Here is a 15,813-nt window from a genome sequence, read left to right on the forward strand (position 1 = left end):
TGGATGGATAGGTGAGTGAATAGATGAATGAGTAGATGGACAGATAGATGGGTGGATGAGTGGATGGGTGGATGAGTGGATGGATGGATTGATAAATGGATGGATAGATAGATGGAAGGATGGATAAATGGATGGATGGATGTGTGGATTGATGGATGGATGGATGAGTAGATGGATGGTGGATGGATGGGTGGGTGGATAAATGGGTGGGTGGATGGATGGATGGATGGATGGATAAGTGGGTGAATGGATGGATGGGCCCTGGTAGTCAGGTTCGCACAAGAAAAGTTGAACTTGTGGGAGAGGAGGCAAAAAGAGGAAGTGAAATTCACTGAATATCTGTGCTAGACACTATGTCTGGCACTTTATAACCACTTTAGTTAATCCTCACAACAGTGCAATAAGGTAGATTGCTTGTTTTCCCATTTCAAGTTGTTGAAACTGATTCTCAGAGAAGTTAAGGAATTTGATTAATGGGACCCTCATCTAGATCAGTCTGAATGGAAAGACCTACCAGACTCTTAAAGTCAGCCTAGCACCAAGTGGACACTAAAATGTTGATTTTTGTGCTGTTGTTTCCCAGAAACATTGAGTCAGAAAGCATGTGGATGCAGGATTAAAGTGGAGCGGGCTCGGCCATGACTGAGCATCTGCAGGAGGAGCTGAGGAAAGAGCTGGCCTCCCCAAGCCCTGGGTGACTCAACTGTCAGCCGCCGAAGCGCATTCCCCTCCTTAATTGGAGAGGAGTTTGAGGACAGTTGTGGTTGAACCCCCAGCAAAACTCTTCCAAAACGCCGTGTGTTGGTGCAGGTGGGGCCTAGGCCAAGGCCATCTGGCCCTGTCTGTTGTGGCCCTTCTCCCCTCCCATGTCTTCCAGCCTTGCCTCCCCCACAGGCTGCAGATGACACCCTTCTCAATGCTTATTCTGGAGTGCAAGAGCTGAGAACAGGAGCTACCTGGGGGTTGAGAGGTGGGCAGGCTTTAGAGGAGGGGAGAGAAGAGGCCTCACTGTGGGAGCTAGGGGCTCCCAGAAGCCACATTTGCCAGGCTCGGCTTCAAGCTGAGGCCACTATCAGAGGAGACAGGTCTGGGGAGTAAGCAGGCCCAGGAGTTCAGAAGCCCACACTGTGATTCGGTTTTGGAAGCCAAATTCCCAGCACGATTGTGGTCTGCTTTGCTGGCAGCATCCTGGTTCCCAAAGCCAGTCAGCTCTGGGCTGCAGGCCTTTGTCTCACGAAAGCCTTATCTAGGTGACTTGGGAGGTGAGGACCCTGTTGGTCATCCCCTTCCTGATGGAACAAGCCACCCTAACCACTCTGTCCTCTCTGAGGTGGGGCTTCTGACAAGCCACAATGCGAGTGATCCTTTGTGCACTATCTGCCCGCCTGTCACCAGGAGCCCTCTCTCCCCATGGCCTCGAGGTACCAGTGAGGCCTATTTCTACCTCAGCCTGGCCATAAGCAGCCCTCTGCAAGAATTCTGTTACCAGTCATTTGCATTGTAGTATAAGTGGAAACCACAGAATCGCCTTCCTCCCCAGTTATTTATACTTCAAGTCATATTGTGGAGAGAAAATTTCTGTCAGCAAAAATCTCAGAAATCCTCCTCATTTCTATTTGTATGGCTTTCAATCGTTGACATGATTTTTTCACATATGTCATCTTCTGAGGATGGATTCGTATAACCTTGCTTCACTTGCTTCCCTGTGGGAGGCTCACTTACTTCTTGACAGGCTCTGGAAGGCCCAGGCAGTCTGGTGTATGGTTGTGTAAGAACCCTTGGAGGGTCCTTGGAGTGGGTTCTTGGGTCCTGGAACTCATACCTAACACGGAGGGCTGAGATCGCCCCTTCCCATCCACCAGGGAGTTGACAAGGTGGAGAAGAAACTTCCTGTGAGCTTGCAAGGACTTGTGGCTCTTGCATCAGACCTTGGAGTTCCCTGGGGAAAGGCATCTTGGGTATGACACTGTATAGTGCCACCTGAGTGCCATTTGACTCAGTTTGGTCCTGGATTCTTGAGCACGAGGGCTACAGGAAAGAAAGAAAGCCAGGCCCACTCTTTGGGACACTATTAGGGGCTGTAGCATTGGTGGGGAGAGAATTGCCCCAACTCCCAAAAGAGACACGCATGGAGAGGGTGAGAATGGAATGTCGTCAACAGTGTGGTTATAGAGGTGTATATTGGGGCCACTCCCACTCACTAGGGAGACTCATGACGCAGAAGGGATGGGGCACAATGAGGTTTTCATGGGTACAGCAAGCCACTTGGAGAGCGCATCAGCCCCTTGAGTACCCCAAAGAGAAAGGAGGTTGGGTCTTTGGGTCTGGGATCCAAAGTGCTGGGATCCACAGCAGAAGTGCTTGTTCTGCTGGGAGGGACAGGGAGTCAAAACCAGCTGTGGCTTCCACTGTTCTTGTTCACTTTGGTTCCTGGCCTCTGTTGGCATGAACTGGGGAGGCAGAGGCTACCCATAGATGAGGAACTGGGTGGAGTGCAAGTGTATGCAGTAAAGGGTTAGCTCAGCTGACTTGAGGTACTCACACCCTGCACATTCTGAAGAAAAGACTGGCCCTTAGCCTGAGCCTCAGAAATAATCTCTAAGCCCTTGGAATACCCTGCTTTGTATTCAAAGAGTATCTTTGAATGCTGAACTCAGAACCACTCTAGAAAATGTATGCTTGCAATGGGATTTATGATGAACACTTGTCTTTGTTCCTCTGGGGCCCTGGGCCAAACTGTATCAGTTTGACCCCTAGAGCAACAGAGAATAAGAAGCTTAGATTAGTCAGCAGGTGCTGCAGTCATGCAGGTGCTCCAGGCCTATGTGACCAACCACGAATAAAAACCCTGAACATCAAGGCTCAAGAGAGCAATACAGCCGGTCCCAACTTACAATGGTTTGCACTTTACAATGGGTTTATTGGGACATAACCCATCATAAGTGGAGGAAGATCTGTACTTCATTGACATGTGTTGTCACATGATTACTGGGAGAATTAAGCACTGTCCATGTGAATCCACTGGGAGGATAACTGGAAGCTTGTACCTGGCTTCTCCTGGATTCTGCTCTATGCGCTTTTTTCCCTTGTTAATTTTAATCGGTATTGTTTCATTGTAATAATCTACAACTGTGAGCAGAATAGCTTCTCTGAGTTCTGTGAGTCTTTCTAGTGAATCATTGAATCCCAAGTGGTCTTGGGGACCTCCAATAAAAGATATCTGGACCTGAACCTCTTGTTGTTTCAAAGGTCCTACAGCACGCTGTCTTACCAACTTTCAGCATCAAGAAGTTGGTGGGGAGTGGGTTTGTTTAAAAGTGAAATTGGGGAGGGAGATGAAGTGGGGGTAAGATGCCCTGAAATCTCATGTTATAGTCAGCCTCTGATTCACATGAGGGTTTTTCCTCGAATACCCCCTGGATACAAGTCTTTGAGACAGGTGATGTCCTGGTCACTTTATTCTCAGCTGCTTGTGGCCTAGCCCTAACACGGACACTGGAAAACACAGGGGTGGAGGTTGATGATGAATTGGGGAGTAAAGGGATTTAAAACTTTAAGAAATTGAGCTGTTTCCATGATTTGTCTCTTTTGAGTCTCACAAAACCGTTATGAAATATGTGCCGACATTTTAAGCTCCATTTACAGTGAGGAAAGCAATCCTCAACAAGGTGATGACTTGTCCAAGGGAAGACATGGTGGCCCTTGTTCCTCAGGAGATTTTGTGCTCCCAGGGGAAACCGTACACCCTCAGGAGCCATGATGAGAACAGCTATAGAGCAGCAGGTGAACAGGTGTGTATCAGTCAGGATAGGCAAGGCTCAGCTGCAGTAATAAACAATCCCCAGATCTCAGTGGCGGAACATTAAGGAGGTTTATTTCTTCTTTATACAAATATACTGTGGATCAGGATGACTCTCCAGGCAACTGTCTGTGGGACTCTCCAGGTAGGCTTGGATCATCTGGTGTTGGGCCTTCAAATGGGTAATGGAGAGGAAATGTTAGAAGAGAAGGAACTCACAAGCAGTGGGAGTGCAGTGCCCTTTTGGGGTTAGGGGTCAAGGCATTGCTTTCCATGGCTATGACTTGGTGTGATGGAAAAAGTCAAGCAGTCTGACTTTTTGCTGTGGTCCCAGCAAATCTGCTTCTATTCCAGGCTTTTCCCATATAAAAAGCCTCCCTTGTGTGCAGTGAGTGAACTAGAGTGGGGAGGAGATGCCAATGGAGCTTGGTTTGCACCTTCTGTGACAAGTTGGCTTGTTTTACCACTGCCTTTGCGGGGCAGTGGCAAATGTCTCTGGAGTTTTCCAGCAAGAGCGAAGCACCTAGAGCACTTCAGTGCAGGAACAGCCAGGCCTGCTGCACCCATAGGCATGGTACAGAGAGGAGCAGGGGAAGTTCACTGCCTGCAGACTTTAGGAGGAGCGAGGTAGGGGTGGGGAGTGGGGAGAGGGCCTTAATGCCTTCAGGGAAAGGCGTCAAAGAAGAACACCCAGGAGACAACTAGACCCTAGAATTCTTGGGGCCAGAAGCTTGATTCTACCTCTGGTGCTTTCTTTTTTATTTCTTTTCTTTTTTTTTTAAAGACCTGGTCTTGTAGCTGGGCACAGTCCACTTTGGGAGGCTGAGGTGGGTGGGTCATATGAGGCTAGGAGTTCAAGACCAGCCGGGACAACATTGTGAAACCTGTCTCTACTAAAAACACAAAAATTAGCCAGGCGTAGTGGCAGATGCCTGTAGTCCCAGCTACTCAGGATGCTGAGGCAGGAGAATCGCTTGAACCCGGGAGGTGGAGGTTGCAGTGAGCCAAGATTGCACCATTGCACTCCAGCCTGGGTAACAGAACGTGACTGCAACCCCGCCCTTCCAAAAAAAAAAAAAGGATACCAGGTCTTGCTCTGTCACTCAGGCTGGAGTGTAGTGGTATGATCATGGCTCACTGCAGCCTCCACCTCCCAGGTTTAAGCAATTCTCCTGCCTCAGCCTCCCAAGTACCTGGGCCCACAGGCATGTACTACCATCCCTGGCTAATTTTAAAGTTGTTTATAGAGGTGAGGTCTTGCTATGTTGCCTAGGCTGGTCTTGAACTCCTGGGCCCCAAGCGATCCTCCCACTGCAGCCCCCTGAAGTGCTGGGGGTTCAGGCATGAGCCTCTGCCCGGCCAGCCTCCAGTGCTTTTGCTTCCTTCCTGTTAATTTGTGTAGGATTAAAACATTGTCAGAATAAGATTTTTTCCTTTTTATTGTTTTGATTTTTTTAGCCAATGGGAAGGAAAATCCCTTATTAGGGAGGGTGAGGATGAGAATAGGCGGGGTGGGGAGAAGCAAGAGTTTCAAGTTTCTGAAACAGCGACTCTCTCTCGGGCTCTCTAGCCAGTAGAAGCCTCCCTCCCACTCTCTTGCCCCAAGCTCTGGGTGCTTAGAAGAGAATCAAGGGAGTTGGAACCCAGAAGAGGGAGACAGATTGAGGGACTGCTGTGAATGTTGGGGTGTTTGGTGAATAATATTAGAAGTTGGGCTGGCAGAGACCCTGTCACATAAACATTAAGTCAACATTGGAGACTGAGCATTTGTTAGAAATGTAAGCGGGAATGGCAGAAAACTTGTATTTTAAGGGAAAGCTTGAAAGTTTTTAAGTCAGGGCTTATATTCAGCCTCCATCCTCTGAAGGCAAAAGTTAGCAAGGTCAATCCATGGCACTGCCCTTTCTGGGACCTTTATCTCCCTTCTCCATCTCCCAGGAGCCAAGACTTTCCCCTCCCTCTGCTACAGCAGAAGCCAGTCTTAGGCAAGGCTCCCTGTACGTCATTTACACTTTGGTGTGAATATGTTATTGTACGCTCTCCCTGGAGGTGTCTGCATTCCAAGACTGAACTTTTCTGTGAAAGTTGCTGTCACTATGAAAGGCAGTTCAGCCCCCAGGGATTGAGAAAGGAGATCATTTTGGGTAAAGGGGCAGTTAGTCCAAATTTTTTTCAGTTGCAAGTAAACCTAACTCAGCCAGTAGGCAAAGAGAGAAATTGCTGGTTTGAACTGGTGGGAAGAAAGCTGAGAAAAGTCCTACACTTGGAGGAAGAACTGCAGATGCCTGGCTGCAGGGAACACAGCTGGGGCTCAGGACCAGGCGGCTGCGCTGCCTCTGCTTCCCGTGGCACGGTGGCCTCCTTCTCCTTTCAAGTAGGCAGATGCTCCCTGTGGCGGAGGACAGCAGCTGATTGGCAGCCCCAGCAGGGAGGATGTGGTAGACAGGCACTCAGCATCTCTTCTATCCTCCTTCTAGAGGCCTATCCTGTACTGTTGAGGTGAAAAGACTGGAAACAACATTTTCCAGCCTCTCTTGCAGCTATCAGTCTGGATGAGATTTAGATTCTACACATTAGATGCAGTTTAGCAAGATTTTAAAAGGCAGATTGGAGGAGGAGTCCATGCTTTTGCTGTTTTTTTGCTGGCAAGTGGGGGGTTCTATTTTTTCTGGAGTGATTTCTTTATGTGGTGGCATCTGAAAAAGGCTGTTTCTTGATCAGAGAGATAGCAACCCCCTCAGTGACCTGGTTCTGTGGGTGTGTCTCTCCTGAGAGTTAATCCCAGAGCTCAACCTAGAATCTCTCCAGGCTTCCCGGGCAGAGGGGCAAGGGGTGCATTTAACAGTACAAGTTAAAGAGAAAATAAAGCCCATTAGAGACTGAACATTGAGCACTGAGTGAAAAAGTTTTATTGCCAAACAAGAAACCTGATTCAGGACAGGGTCTTGGAAGGCCGTTCAGGATGAGGTAGGGGAGGAGAAATAGGGTAGGTCTTTTAAAAACTAAGAGATTGCAAATTCTCTGTCCCAGAGCAGGAAAGCACAGTCTCTGAGTAATGTCGGCTGGCTGCCAACACGTCAGTTGTATCAGCCTTAGCTGGCTGGAGGTGGCCTGCTGTGGGCAGATGGTACCTGGCGCAGGATTGTGGTGTCCAGGTGTCTCTTCTTAGCACATAAGACCCTGCCTGAGGACTGTGGCATGACGTGCTGGAGTCAGGATTCTGTCATCCAGTCAGGTTGTCAGTGTCAGCGAGCTAGGTGGGCAGGTTGGAGTTGATCGCCATTGATAGGTCTTTTTCTGCTTAAATCAGCTAGATGGATTCTATTGCATTAACTTGACCCTGAGTCATGCCCCCATGCCTAATTTATAAACCAAGACAAGAAAGGGCTACTCCACCATCTCCAATTTGTGTAAGGCCAGGAAACTTTCCCCCGCCCCCAACCTGAGGCACGCACCCTCCTTTAGGTCAATGGCTGTATCTCTGAGAATGTGGAACCGTGATTAATCCAACCTTGGCGGGGAGGCAGCAGGAACTGTAGGCATTCTCACTTCACACCCATCCCAGTCCCCTCACCCTTGCTGTCCTCTTGTACAGAGGATTGAAAGCACAGCACTCTCTCCCTACCTCCTTTATAGGTGGTGACAATCACGTGACTCTCTTCTGGTCAATGAGATGCAGCAGAAAGTCCTAGGGAGACCTAGGACAAGTCCTGTCGGGAGAGAACATTTTTGACCTTCTCCCCGCTACTTCTTGCTACTAGTACCATGGAAGTGAGCCTTGAAGGGGTAGTTACCATCTGGCGCCTGGGGTGGCAAGCCAACATGGAAAAGATGGAAGAGCGGGAAGGAGGAGCCGGCTTTACTGATGGCATCACTGTCACTATGCTAGCCCTGGACCACCTGCTCCAGAGTGCTGGTTATGGTGATGAAACAAACCTTGATTTCTATTCCTTAAAGCTACCCTTCAATGGGTTTTCTGTTCATTACAATTGAATGTTTTCATAATTGAGACAGGAGAGACCCTGTGATTGGCAGGTCCACTAGACCGCACGGAGATGGATGAAGTTATCTAAAAGAACAGAGATAGTATTCCTAGATGAAGGGGACAGGAAAGCATTCTGGGTGCACAAAAGTCAAGGCTCCAGAATCTTTTCTGGGGGCCTTCTCAACACCCCTGCACTCTCACTGCAGGGAGTTACGATTCAGCTATGAATATGAGCAACTCTCATGGTTTGTCTCTATTCAGTGGAATACAGCAGCACTGTGACCTGCCCATGAGAAGAAGGATTTTAAGAACTTAGAGCAATTTTAGGTGGAGGAGCAGACAGCAGACAAGATGGTGTATAGGAGAAATAGATCTATTAACTCTGGTATTAATATCAATTGGCTGTCCAGAAAAAACAAAGAATAGCTTATTCTTTGCCAGGTTGAAGATAGAAAAGGACTGAAGGGTCGGAGAAGTAGAGCCGGGTGAAGTGCAGAGCAACCCAGTGCTTGGCATGGGACTCAGATCTGAAGCAACCTCTCCAGGTCTTCTCTGAACCTGCCCCTGGATGTATGACTATGATCTCCCTGTGTCTATAGTTGCCAACCGACATGTCCTACCTCCTAGACCACAGATGGCTGGATTCATGTCACATTGTGTAATCTCCATGTGGCCCAGCACAGAGCATACACACAGTAGGTTCTCACATACGTTTGTTGAATGAATGAATGAACACAATACCAAATGAATGGACAGAACAGAGCTGTGGGCTAGCAGGAAGGACATCTGGCTTCTGCTTGAGTTGGTTGGTGAATTGCTGTGTGGCCTCCTCATTTACCTCTGTCTGCAGAGTCAAGCAAATCTTTCATTTTTTGTTGCCCTGCTGCCAGAGCATGGCAGAATGAATGTCCACGTTGAAGGGAGCAACCTCATCAGGTTTTGCTTTGTGTCTTAATGATAGACATTTGTGGAATCAGGCTTTTAATATGAATATTTGTGTGCCTGTGCCTGCACATATGTATTTGGACCAATGCTCTCATGTGTGCAAATACATGTATCCCAAAGAAATCTGTTCAGAACCCCAGCATTTGTGGTGTATGTTGTGGGAGGGGCTTCCATTTTACAGAGAAATGCCCAAAGTGCATGTAATGCCACAGGGTAACCAAATGCTTTTGCTCTGGGGGTGGGAGAGGGATGGGTGCATGGTGAACAGCAGGTGGGGTTTCTTTCCATTGGGGATGAGGAAGAAGAGGCCACTTGGAGGCAGAGGAGACCACAGTGGGGCATGATGGTTGGGGAGGGCCTTTTAATTCTGCCCCTTAAGGATGCCCTGGAGTTCAGGCTTTCTGAGACCAGAGCTCTCATTAGAGCAGCCCTATGTTGTAGCCTTTTCTGCAATGACACAATGTTCTATATCTATGTTATCCAATATAGTAGCCACAAGTTACATGTGGTTATTGAACACTTGAAATGGGGTTAGTGCAATTGATGAGCTGAAAATTTAATGTAACTTAAATTCACTTACATTTAAACAGCTGTGTGTGGCTAGTGGCTGCCTATTGGACTGTGCAATTCTAAAGAATGGTACTTTACTTGTCCTTGGGGAAGCAGAAACAAATGAAAACAAGGATCTGGAGCTCATGAAGGTTCTCACGGGGTGAGGTATGTGTGTTGAAGCTGCACCTTCAGCAGAAAGCTGGCCAGTCCTTAGCAGAGGACAGTTCCTTCCATCCTGTGTCCAGATGGCTGGTCCTACTCCTCCCAGTTCATGGAGAAAAAAGAATTGAAACAAACTGTCTAAGCTGGGTCAGGTACTCAGCAGATGTTTGCTATCGTTCTTGATAGAAATCTCGTGGAACTCTTACGTTTTCTCCTCTCCTCTCCTTCCTTTCAGAACCTCAGAGTGACAGAGCCAAAATATCAGTGCCTCATTTTGGTGACATGGAAAAGGAAACTTCGTGGGGGCAAGAGATCTGCTTGCAGTCAGCCAGAGAGACAGAGCCCGGGCAGCAGTGAGCTCTCATGACCTGGTACCTGTTGCCTTCTGGTTAAGTTTTTCATTCATAATTTTACAAATATCCCCTTCTGTGACCATCTCCCTCAAAATAGGAAGTTCTCAAAAATGGACCAGAAAGGGGTCAGGAATATAACTTTTTCTGCCCAGATTCCACGACTTACAGTGAGAAAGCGCCTTCTGGGAACCTCACAATGGCTAAGGTGTGCTAATGGAATGATGTATATACACCCACTGCTTCTGAACTCTGCTCTGCATTGCTGAGTTTAGAAGTCTGCAAACTACATTTCCCAGAATTCCTTGTTGGCTTCCTTCCAAACAGGTTTGCCACTGGGGGAGCTTGTTGGTGGTGGGGGAGGGGGGACTCACTTCCTGTTTCCAGCTGAAGTCTAAATCAATACAGTAACAGCAGGCAGTTATGGTACTGCCCTCATTGTCACCCCTCAGAGGTCCCACTGCAGCTGCATAATGTCCCCTCAGTGGCAACATGAGATGAACAACACTCTTCTTGGGAGTACCAGCCTCGCTTGGTACATGGCCACTTTGAATAAAAGCTACTTTTTCTGGATTCTCTTGCAGCTCTGTTAGGTCATGTAATAAAGTTCTGGTCAATGGCAGGGGAACTCAAGTGATGTGTACAAACAGAAGTAGCTGGGTACCTGATACTACATAGAGTATGCTTGCACTCACTCTTAAGAGAGAGACATGAACTTTTACCCATGGAAGCCAATATTATTTTGAACTTGTTAGAGCAGCTTGAATCTGCATCCTAACTAGTATCCCTAATGTGTGACCCGTGAAAATTAGGCATGGCAGTCCCAATTCCAAAGAACCTCACACTCCTCTGAAGCTGCTTCTGCCAAGGTCACTGATCTCTCCCTTCGCTACATCTTGTGGGTATTTTCTTCAGTCCTTGTTTTACTTAATCACTCAGTGGCACTTAGCACTCATTCCTTCTTGAACCCTTGTTTCCCTTGGCAATGTGGCATCCTATGCTCTTGATTTTCTCCTGCATCTCTGACCCTCTTTCCTTAGTCTTTTTTCGTCTTCCTCCTGTCCCTTAAATACTGGTTGTGATCCTCTTTTTATCTCATTCTGCACTCTCAGCCTGAGTGATTCACACCATCTTGATGCTGAGAACTTCCAAAACGTTGGTCTAGCCTGGATCATTGTTAAGAGCTCTAGACTCACATGGCCAATTGCTAAGTGGAAACCCCTCCGCCATGGTTATCTCATGAGCCCCTCAAGTCCAACTTCTCCTTCACTGACCTCATCATCTCTTCTGTTCCTCCTCCTGGGTTCCCAGGCTCAGTGGTGGCACCACTGTCTACCTGGCTGCTTAGCCTGAGACCTGGCTCCATCCCAATTCCTCTCTCTCAGTCTTATCATCCCCATCCAGGCAAATCATTGATTCTGTGGACCAACTCTTTTGTGTGTCCCTCAAATCTCTCCACGTCTCTCTGTTCTCACTAGCACTACCTCGGTCCACCCTGCCATCTGCTTTCCTCCTCCACTCCTGCATTCTGAGTCATTTTCGGCAGCACACGCATCCTTAAAACCCCTCCACTGGCTTGCCAATGTCCTCAGGATTAGGCGAAAAGTCTTTGCTTTGGTTTACAAGGCCCTTCACTGTCTGGCCCCCCATTACCTCTCCTGCTCTGTCTGCATGCTCCAGTCCTGCAGACTACACACAGTTCATCCAGCGAGCCCCTGCTCTGCTCTCCCCACACACTGCTCCTCTGCCTGGGCCATTCTTCCTGCTCCTCATCCGCAGGCTCATGGCTCTCAGGCTCAGCATGGACAGCTGCTTCTGGGAGCCTTCTCTGCCTACCCAGGCTGGGTGGGTGCCTCTCTTTGGTGTGCCCATGGCAGCCCAGAATGCCTGGTGGACAGGGAGCCGTCAGCAGGCTATATTGCAGTGCCCCGCCCCTGTCAGCCTCCAGGAGCCCGGAGTCCAGGGACAGCAAGGGCTGTCCTGTCTTTCTCACCCTTGTCTCTCCAGTTCCTAACACGGGGGATGCCTGACCCCAAACTAGACAAGTTACTTGACCTCTCTGACCCAGGACAAAATGGGAGGAAAGTGCTAAATTTCCACAATTGGCCGGGGGATTAAATAAGATAAATATGCAAGTCTGTTGTCCAGGGGCCTGGCTTGGTAAATCTGAAGTTCTTTTTTCTTTTTTTTTTTTTTTTTGAGACAGGGTTTTACTCTGTTACCAAGGCCGGAGTACAGTGACATAATCATGGCTTACTGAAGCATAAACTTCCTAGGCTCAGGCGATCCTCCCACCTCAGCCTTCTGACTCTCTAGGACTACAGGCGTGCACAACCATGACTGGCTAATTTTTTGTATTTTTAGTAAAGACAGGGTTTCAACATGTTGCCTAGGCTGGTCTCGAACTCCTAGGCTCAAGTGATCTACTTGTCTCAGCCTCCCAAAGTGCCGGGATTATAGGCATGAGCCACCATGCCCAGCTAAAATTTCCTTTTAAAAATCTTGTTGTTAGATATACTCATAGAAAAGTAACTGGGCACAGAAGGGAGAGGAATGGCAGTCCATCCAGGGATCATTGGAGTGTCGTAAAAATGTTACAGGAATCACTAGCCTTAGAACTTGAAAGGAACCCAAGGATCATCTAGACTACTTCATGTGGGTAAAACAGCCACCTGTGCCCATCACAGAGCTGGGACACAGCTGAAGACCCCAACAGAGAGGAGAGCTGATGGGTGACCAGGACCCAGGCCTCTCCATCATGGCAGCCTAGCTAATGGGTCTTGGCTAGAAGGTAACAGGAGGGTCTCTTTCCAGAAACACTGTAAGCCAGTGTTTCTCAGATTGATTCATAGGCAGATCATGAAATCAGTTTAATAGCCTTGACCAGCATTAACCTATTGATGCCTAGCGTTCCATTACTGCAACGCTAAGCTTGTGCGAGTTATTTACATCCTACTGCTTAAGCTCAACGCCAAGCTCTGATTTTTCAATCAAACCTTGAAAAAAAAATTTGCAACCTCTGGCATAAATGGGTTAAAACAAGACAAAACAAAACAATACCAGAATGGAAAATAGTGCATGATCTGTACAGTATAGTTGTACAAAACTTCTTGTTTTATCATTTGATGTCATGAAAGCCCTGCTGTAGATAGAAGAAGGGGGAGCTTCTCTTCTGAGTGGTCACGCTCGACGGGGTGGGGAGCCCAGGGGAGTGGGGAGTGATCTTGTAGATTGAGGTGGGTGGGGCCAGTGTGAGCCTGATAGTCAATTACTTCCCAAATCTAAGGAAAATTAAAGGAAAAGAAGGAAGGGGATATAGAGGGGAGAGAAGGCCTCCGTGGAGTTTGCACTATTATTAGGGCAAGTAAGCTGCTTCTGAAAAGAAGGTGTTTGCAAAGGCAACCTGCAAAAGCAATCTACTGGAAGACCTTCCTCCCCAGCTGACACTGCAGGAAGGACTCCCTGCAGAAGCAATAGGGCAACCTGGTCCCATACCCTCATGAAATGCCTCTTATAATTGTGACATCTTGCAACTGTGGAGCACTTTATACTTCTCAGAGTTCCCAGACACTCACTTATTTCTCAAAAGACCTCTGGGAGGTGGGGGGATGGTATCATTATTCCACTTTAGAGATGGGGAAACAGGATAGGCGTGAGCTAAATGACTGCCAGATCCAAAAGTAGAATTCAGACCTCCTAGTTTCTAAGTGGACACTCTTTCTACACCACCATAATGTGAGTGCTCTGTGTTTATAAGGCGCATTCAAGTCCATTACTATCCATTAGGATCCCCTCAAAAAAATTCCAGGGTGGCCTGAGTCGCTCCTTAGACCAATGAAATCAGAGTCCTGGGAGTGGGGCCTGGGCCTTGGGATCCTTTAAAGCTCCATTTGGAGAGCCTTGTGCACAGCCAGATTGGGTCCATCTCCCAGTCCCCCAGCCTTGGCCCAGCCTGGCCAAGCTGCCCAGGAGGTCCCTTGGTGCCCTGGGCTCTGATAAGTGTCATTGTTTTGTAGAGTAACTTCCCAGCGGAGCTGCCACTGGGCTCCATCCTGGAAGCTGAAGTCCCCAGGGCCCTCCTGAGAGGAAGTGTGAACTGGAAGATGGGGAGGCAGGCGGCTCTGACAGACAGAAAGCAAACAGCTCAGAGGGGTGGCAGGCTGCATTTTATTCATCGTTAATTTAAACACCCTTCAAGTCCTCTCTTGGAGCGCTGCTCAGAAAAATAGATGTATTGTTTGAGAAACCTGCAGCTTGTCCCGCATGCTCTAACCCCCTCCTGAGAGAACAGGTAGCATAGAAAATGATTTGTAAAGCAAGGGGGAGCTTCCTTAGGGAAGAAGGGGAAGGGGAAGAGGGTCTCGGGCCAGGTCCAAATGCAGAAATTCTCAATGCATGAGACTAGCGTGGAGGGTATAGCAATTGCGCTCTGGGGTGCCTGAAGGTGCCAGAGTTGCTCCAGGGGCAAGAGTCCAGGCCCCAAGTCCATGCTGATGAGCCCACCCTGGGGGTCAGGAACGGCCTCAGCAGGCCCTCCATCCCTCCCTCGCCACCCTACAAAGCAAGGAGCCTTCAGAGTCACCACCAGCACATTATACAACAATACAACAACCCTGCAACAGATAAACAAAGCCCCAGCGCCTCTTCTGGACTCAGAAGTGCCCTAGGCTGGCTGTCTGGCTGTGCTTTCCAGACAGTGTGCATGTGGAATTGTGCTTTTTGTTTTGTAAGAATGTAAAAAGTTACAGTAAGATCGAACCATGGGGCCTGTCACTCCTATGGTCTCTGCCTGGCTGGGTTGCCATCTGCCTCAGTTCCCCAGAAGCTTCTCCTTTGGTTCACCCCAGAGCCCACAGGAAGAGGGGGTCTGCTGGGAGGCCTGTCTGAAGGATGGAGGATCCTGGGTCATTTAGCAACTATTTTCCAGGGTTTGGCTTGGGTTTGGATGCTGGCTTCTGTGTGAAACACGAATACATGCAAATTGTACATAAAACTACACCAGAGCAGAAAGGGATTTTCCAGGCCCTGGTACATCTCTAGGGAGTTAAAAATGGAAGATCTTTCTTCTTAAAGTGGCCCAGACTGAGACGTTTCCTTTGGGAAAAGGGCTAGTAGCTCTTTGTAAGGCTGGTGTGTGTGTGTATGTATGTGTGTGTGTATATATATATATATATATATGCATGATGCTGTGCAAATGCCCAGGGCTGTCTGGCATTTTCCATAAAATGAGAGCCTGAGATTGCCTAAGCCTTCTGATTTCTGATGCCTTCTCCAGGCCTGGAGGCGCTGCTTCGTTCAGAGGACACAAAGGTCTGACTACCTGGCTTTAGCAAGCTAGGACACCCAAGGTGGCATCTTTACCTTTCTAGTCATCTCTGAGGAGGCTGCTTGCCAAGACTCTGACTTCCACTGGCCATAGCTAGATGGTGAGGGCCTCTTAGAGCTCATTCCACCTTTAAGGGGGCCCCACAGCGCCAGCAAGAGATGGGTAAGTCCAGGCCTAAGGTTAGGAGCAATTCCTGGAGCTTGAGGAAGTTGTAGGCTACAGTGAGCTACCAGTGGTGGGGCAAACTGGAGACCCCCAAAACAGTGAGAGAGGCCACAGCATCTGAGGGAATGGAGCTCTTTCTTGGCCTGAGGTTCAGAAGAAACTGCACCAAGGAAAGGCATCCCTATCAATGTCACTATTCCTGAAATGATGGGAGAACCCCATCCCTGCTTCTCAGTGCTCTCCCTCCAGCAGGACATCAAACCACATGCCCTTTAGGCATGGGTCTCATCCTCCACCAAGTTCCCTGACCTAGGGAGCCCCAGTTTTTCAGGGAAGCAGCCTCTGGCATCTGGGGCACTGAGCTCTGCAGGCTGAGGTGAAGGATGATGGTGTGATGTATCATGGTGGTGTGACTGAGACTGAGTTGGGAGATGGGTACAGGGGAACACAGGCAAAAATACACATGTGCCACATGGATCCTGAGCTGCCATTGTACCTTGGAGGACTGGTGTTTCTCTGGGAAGTTGGG

At 48.5% G+C, this 15,813-nt stretch overlaps 1 protein-coding gene across 1 annotated transcript in view; it reads left to right on the forward strand.

Annotated features, from left to right (window-relative positions):
• Positions 1-9,810, forward strand: part of MSH2 (mutS homolog 2) — a 116,515-nt gene extending 106,705 nt beyond the window's left edge. The window contains exon 16 of the mRNA XM_064364056.1: positions 9,679-9,810. Coding sequence (XP_064220126.1) covers positions 9,679-9,810 — 132 coding nt within the window. The remainder of the gene's footprint in view (positions 1-9,678) is intronic.
• The last annotated feature ends 6,003 nt before the right edge of the window (positions 9,811-15,813 follow it).

This window comes from Aotus nancymaae, unplaced genomic scaffold (assembly GCF_030222135.1).
Source record: "Aotus nancymaae isolate 86718 unplaced genomic scaffold, 86718_ANA_hifiasm-v0.15.2.pri h1tg000057l, whole genome shotgun sequence".
NCBI classification, from domain to species: Eukaryota; Metazoa; Chordata; class Mammalia; order Primates; family Aotidae; genus Aotus; species Aotus nancymaae.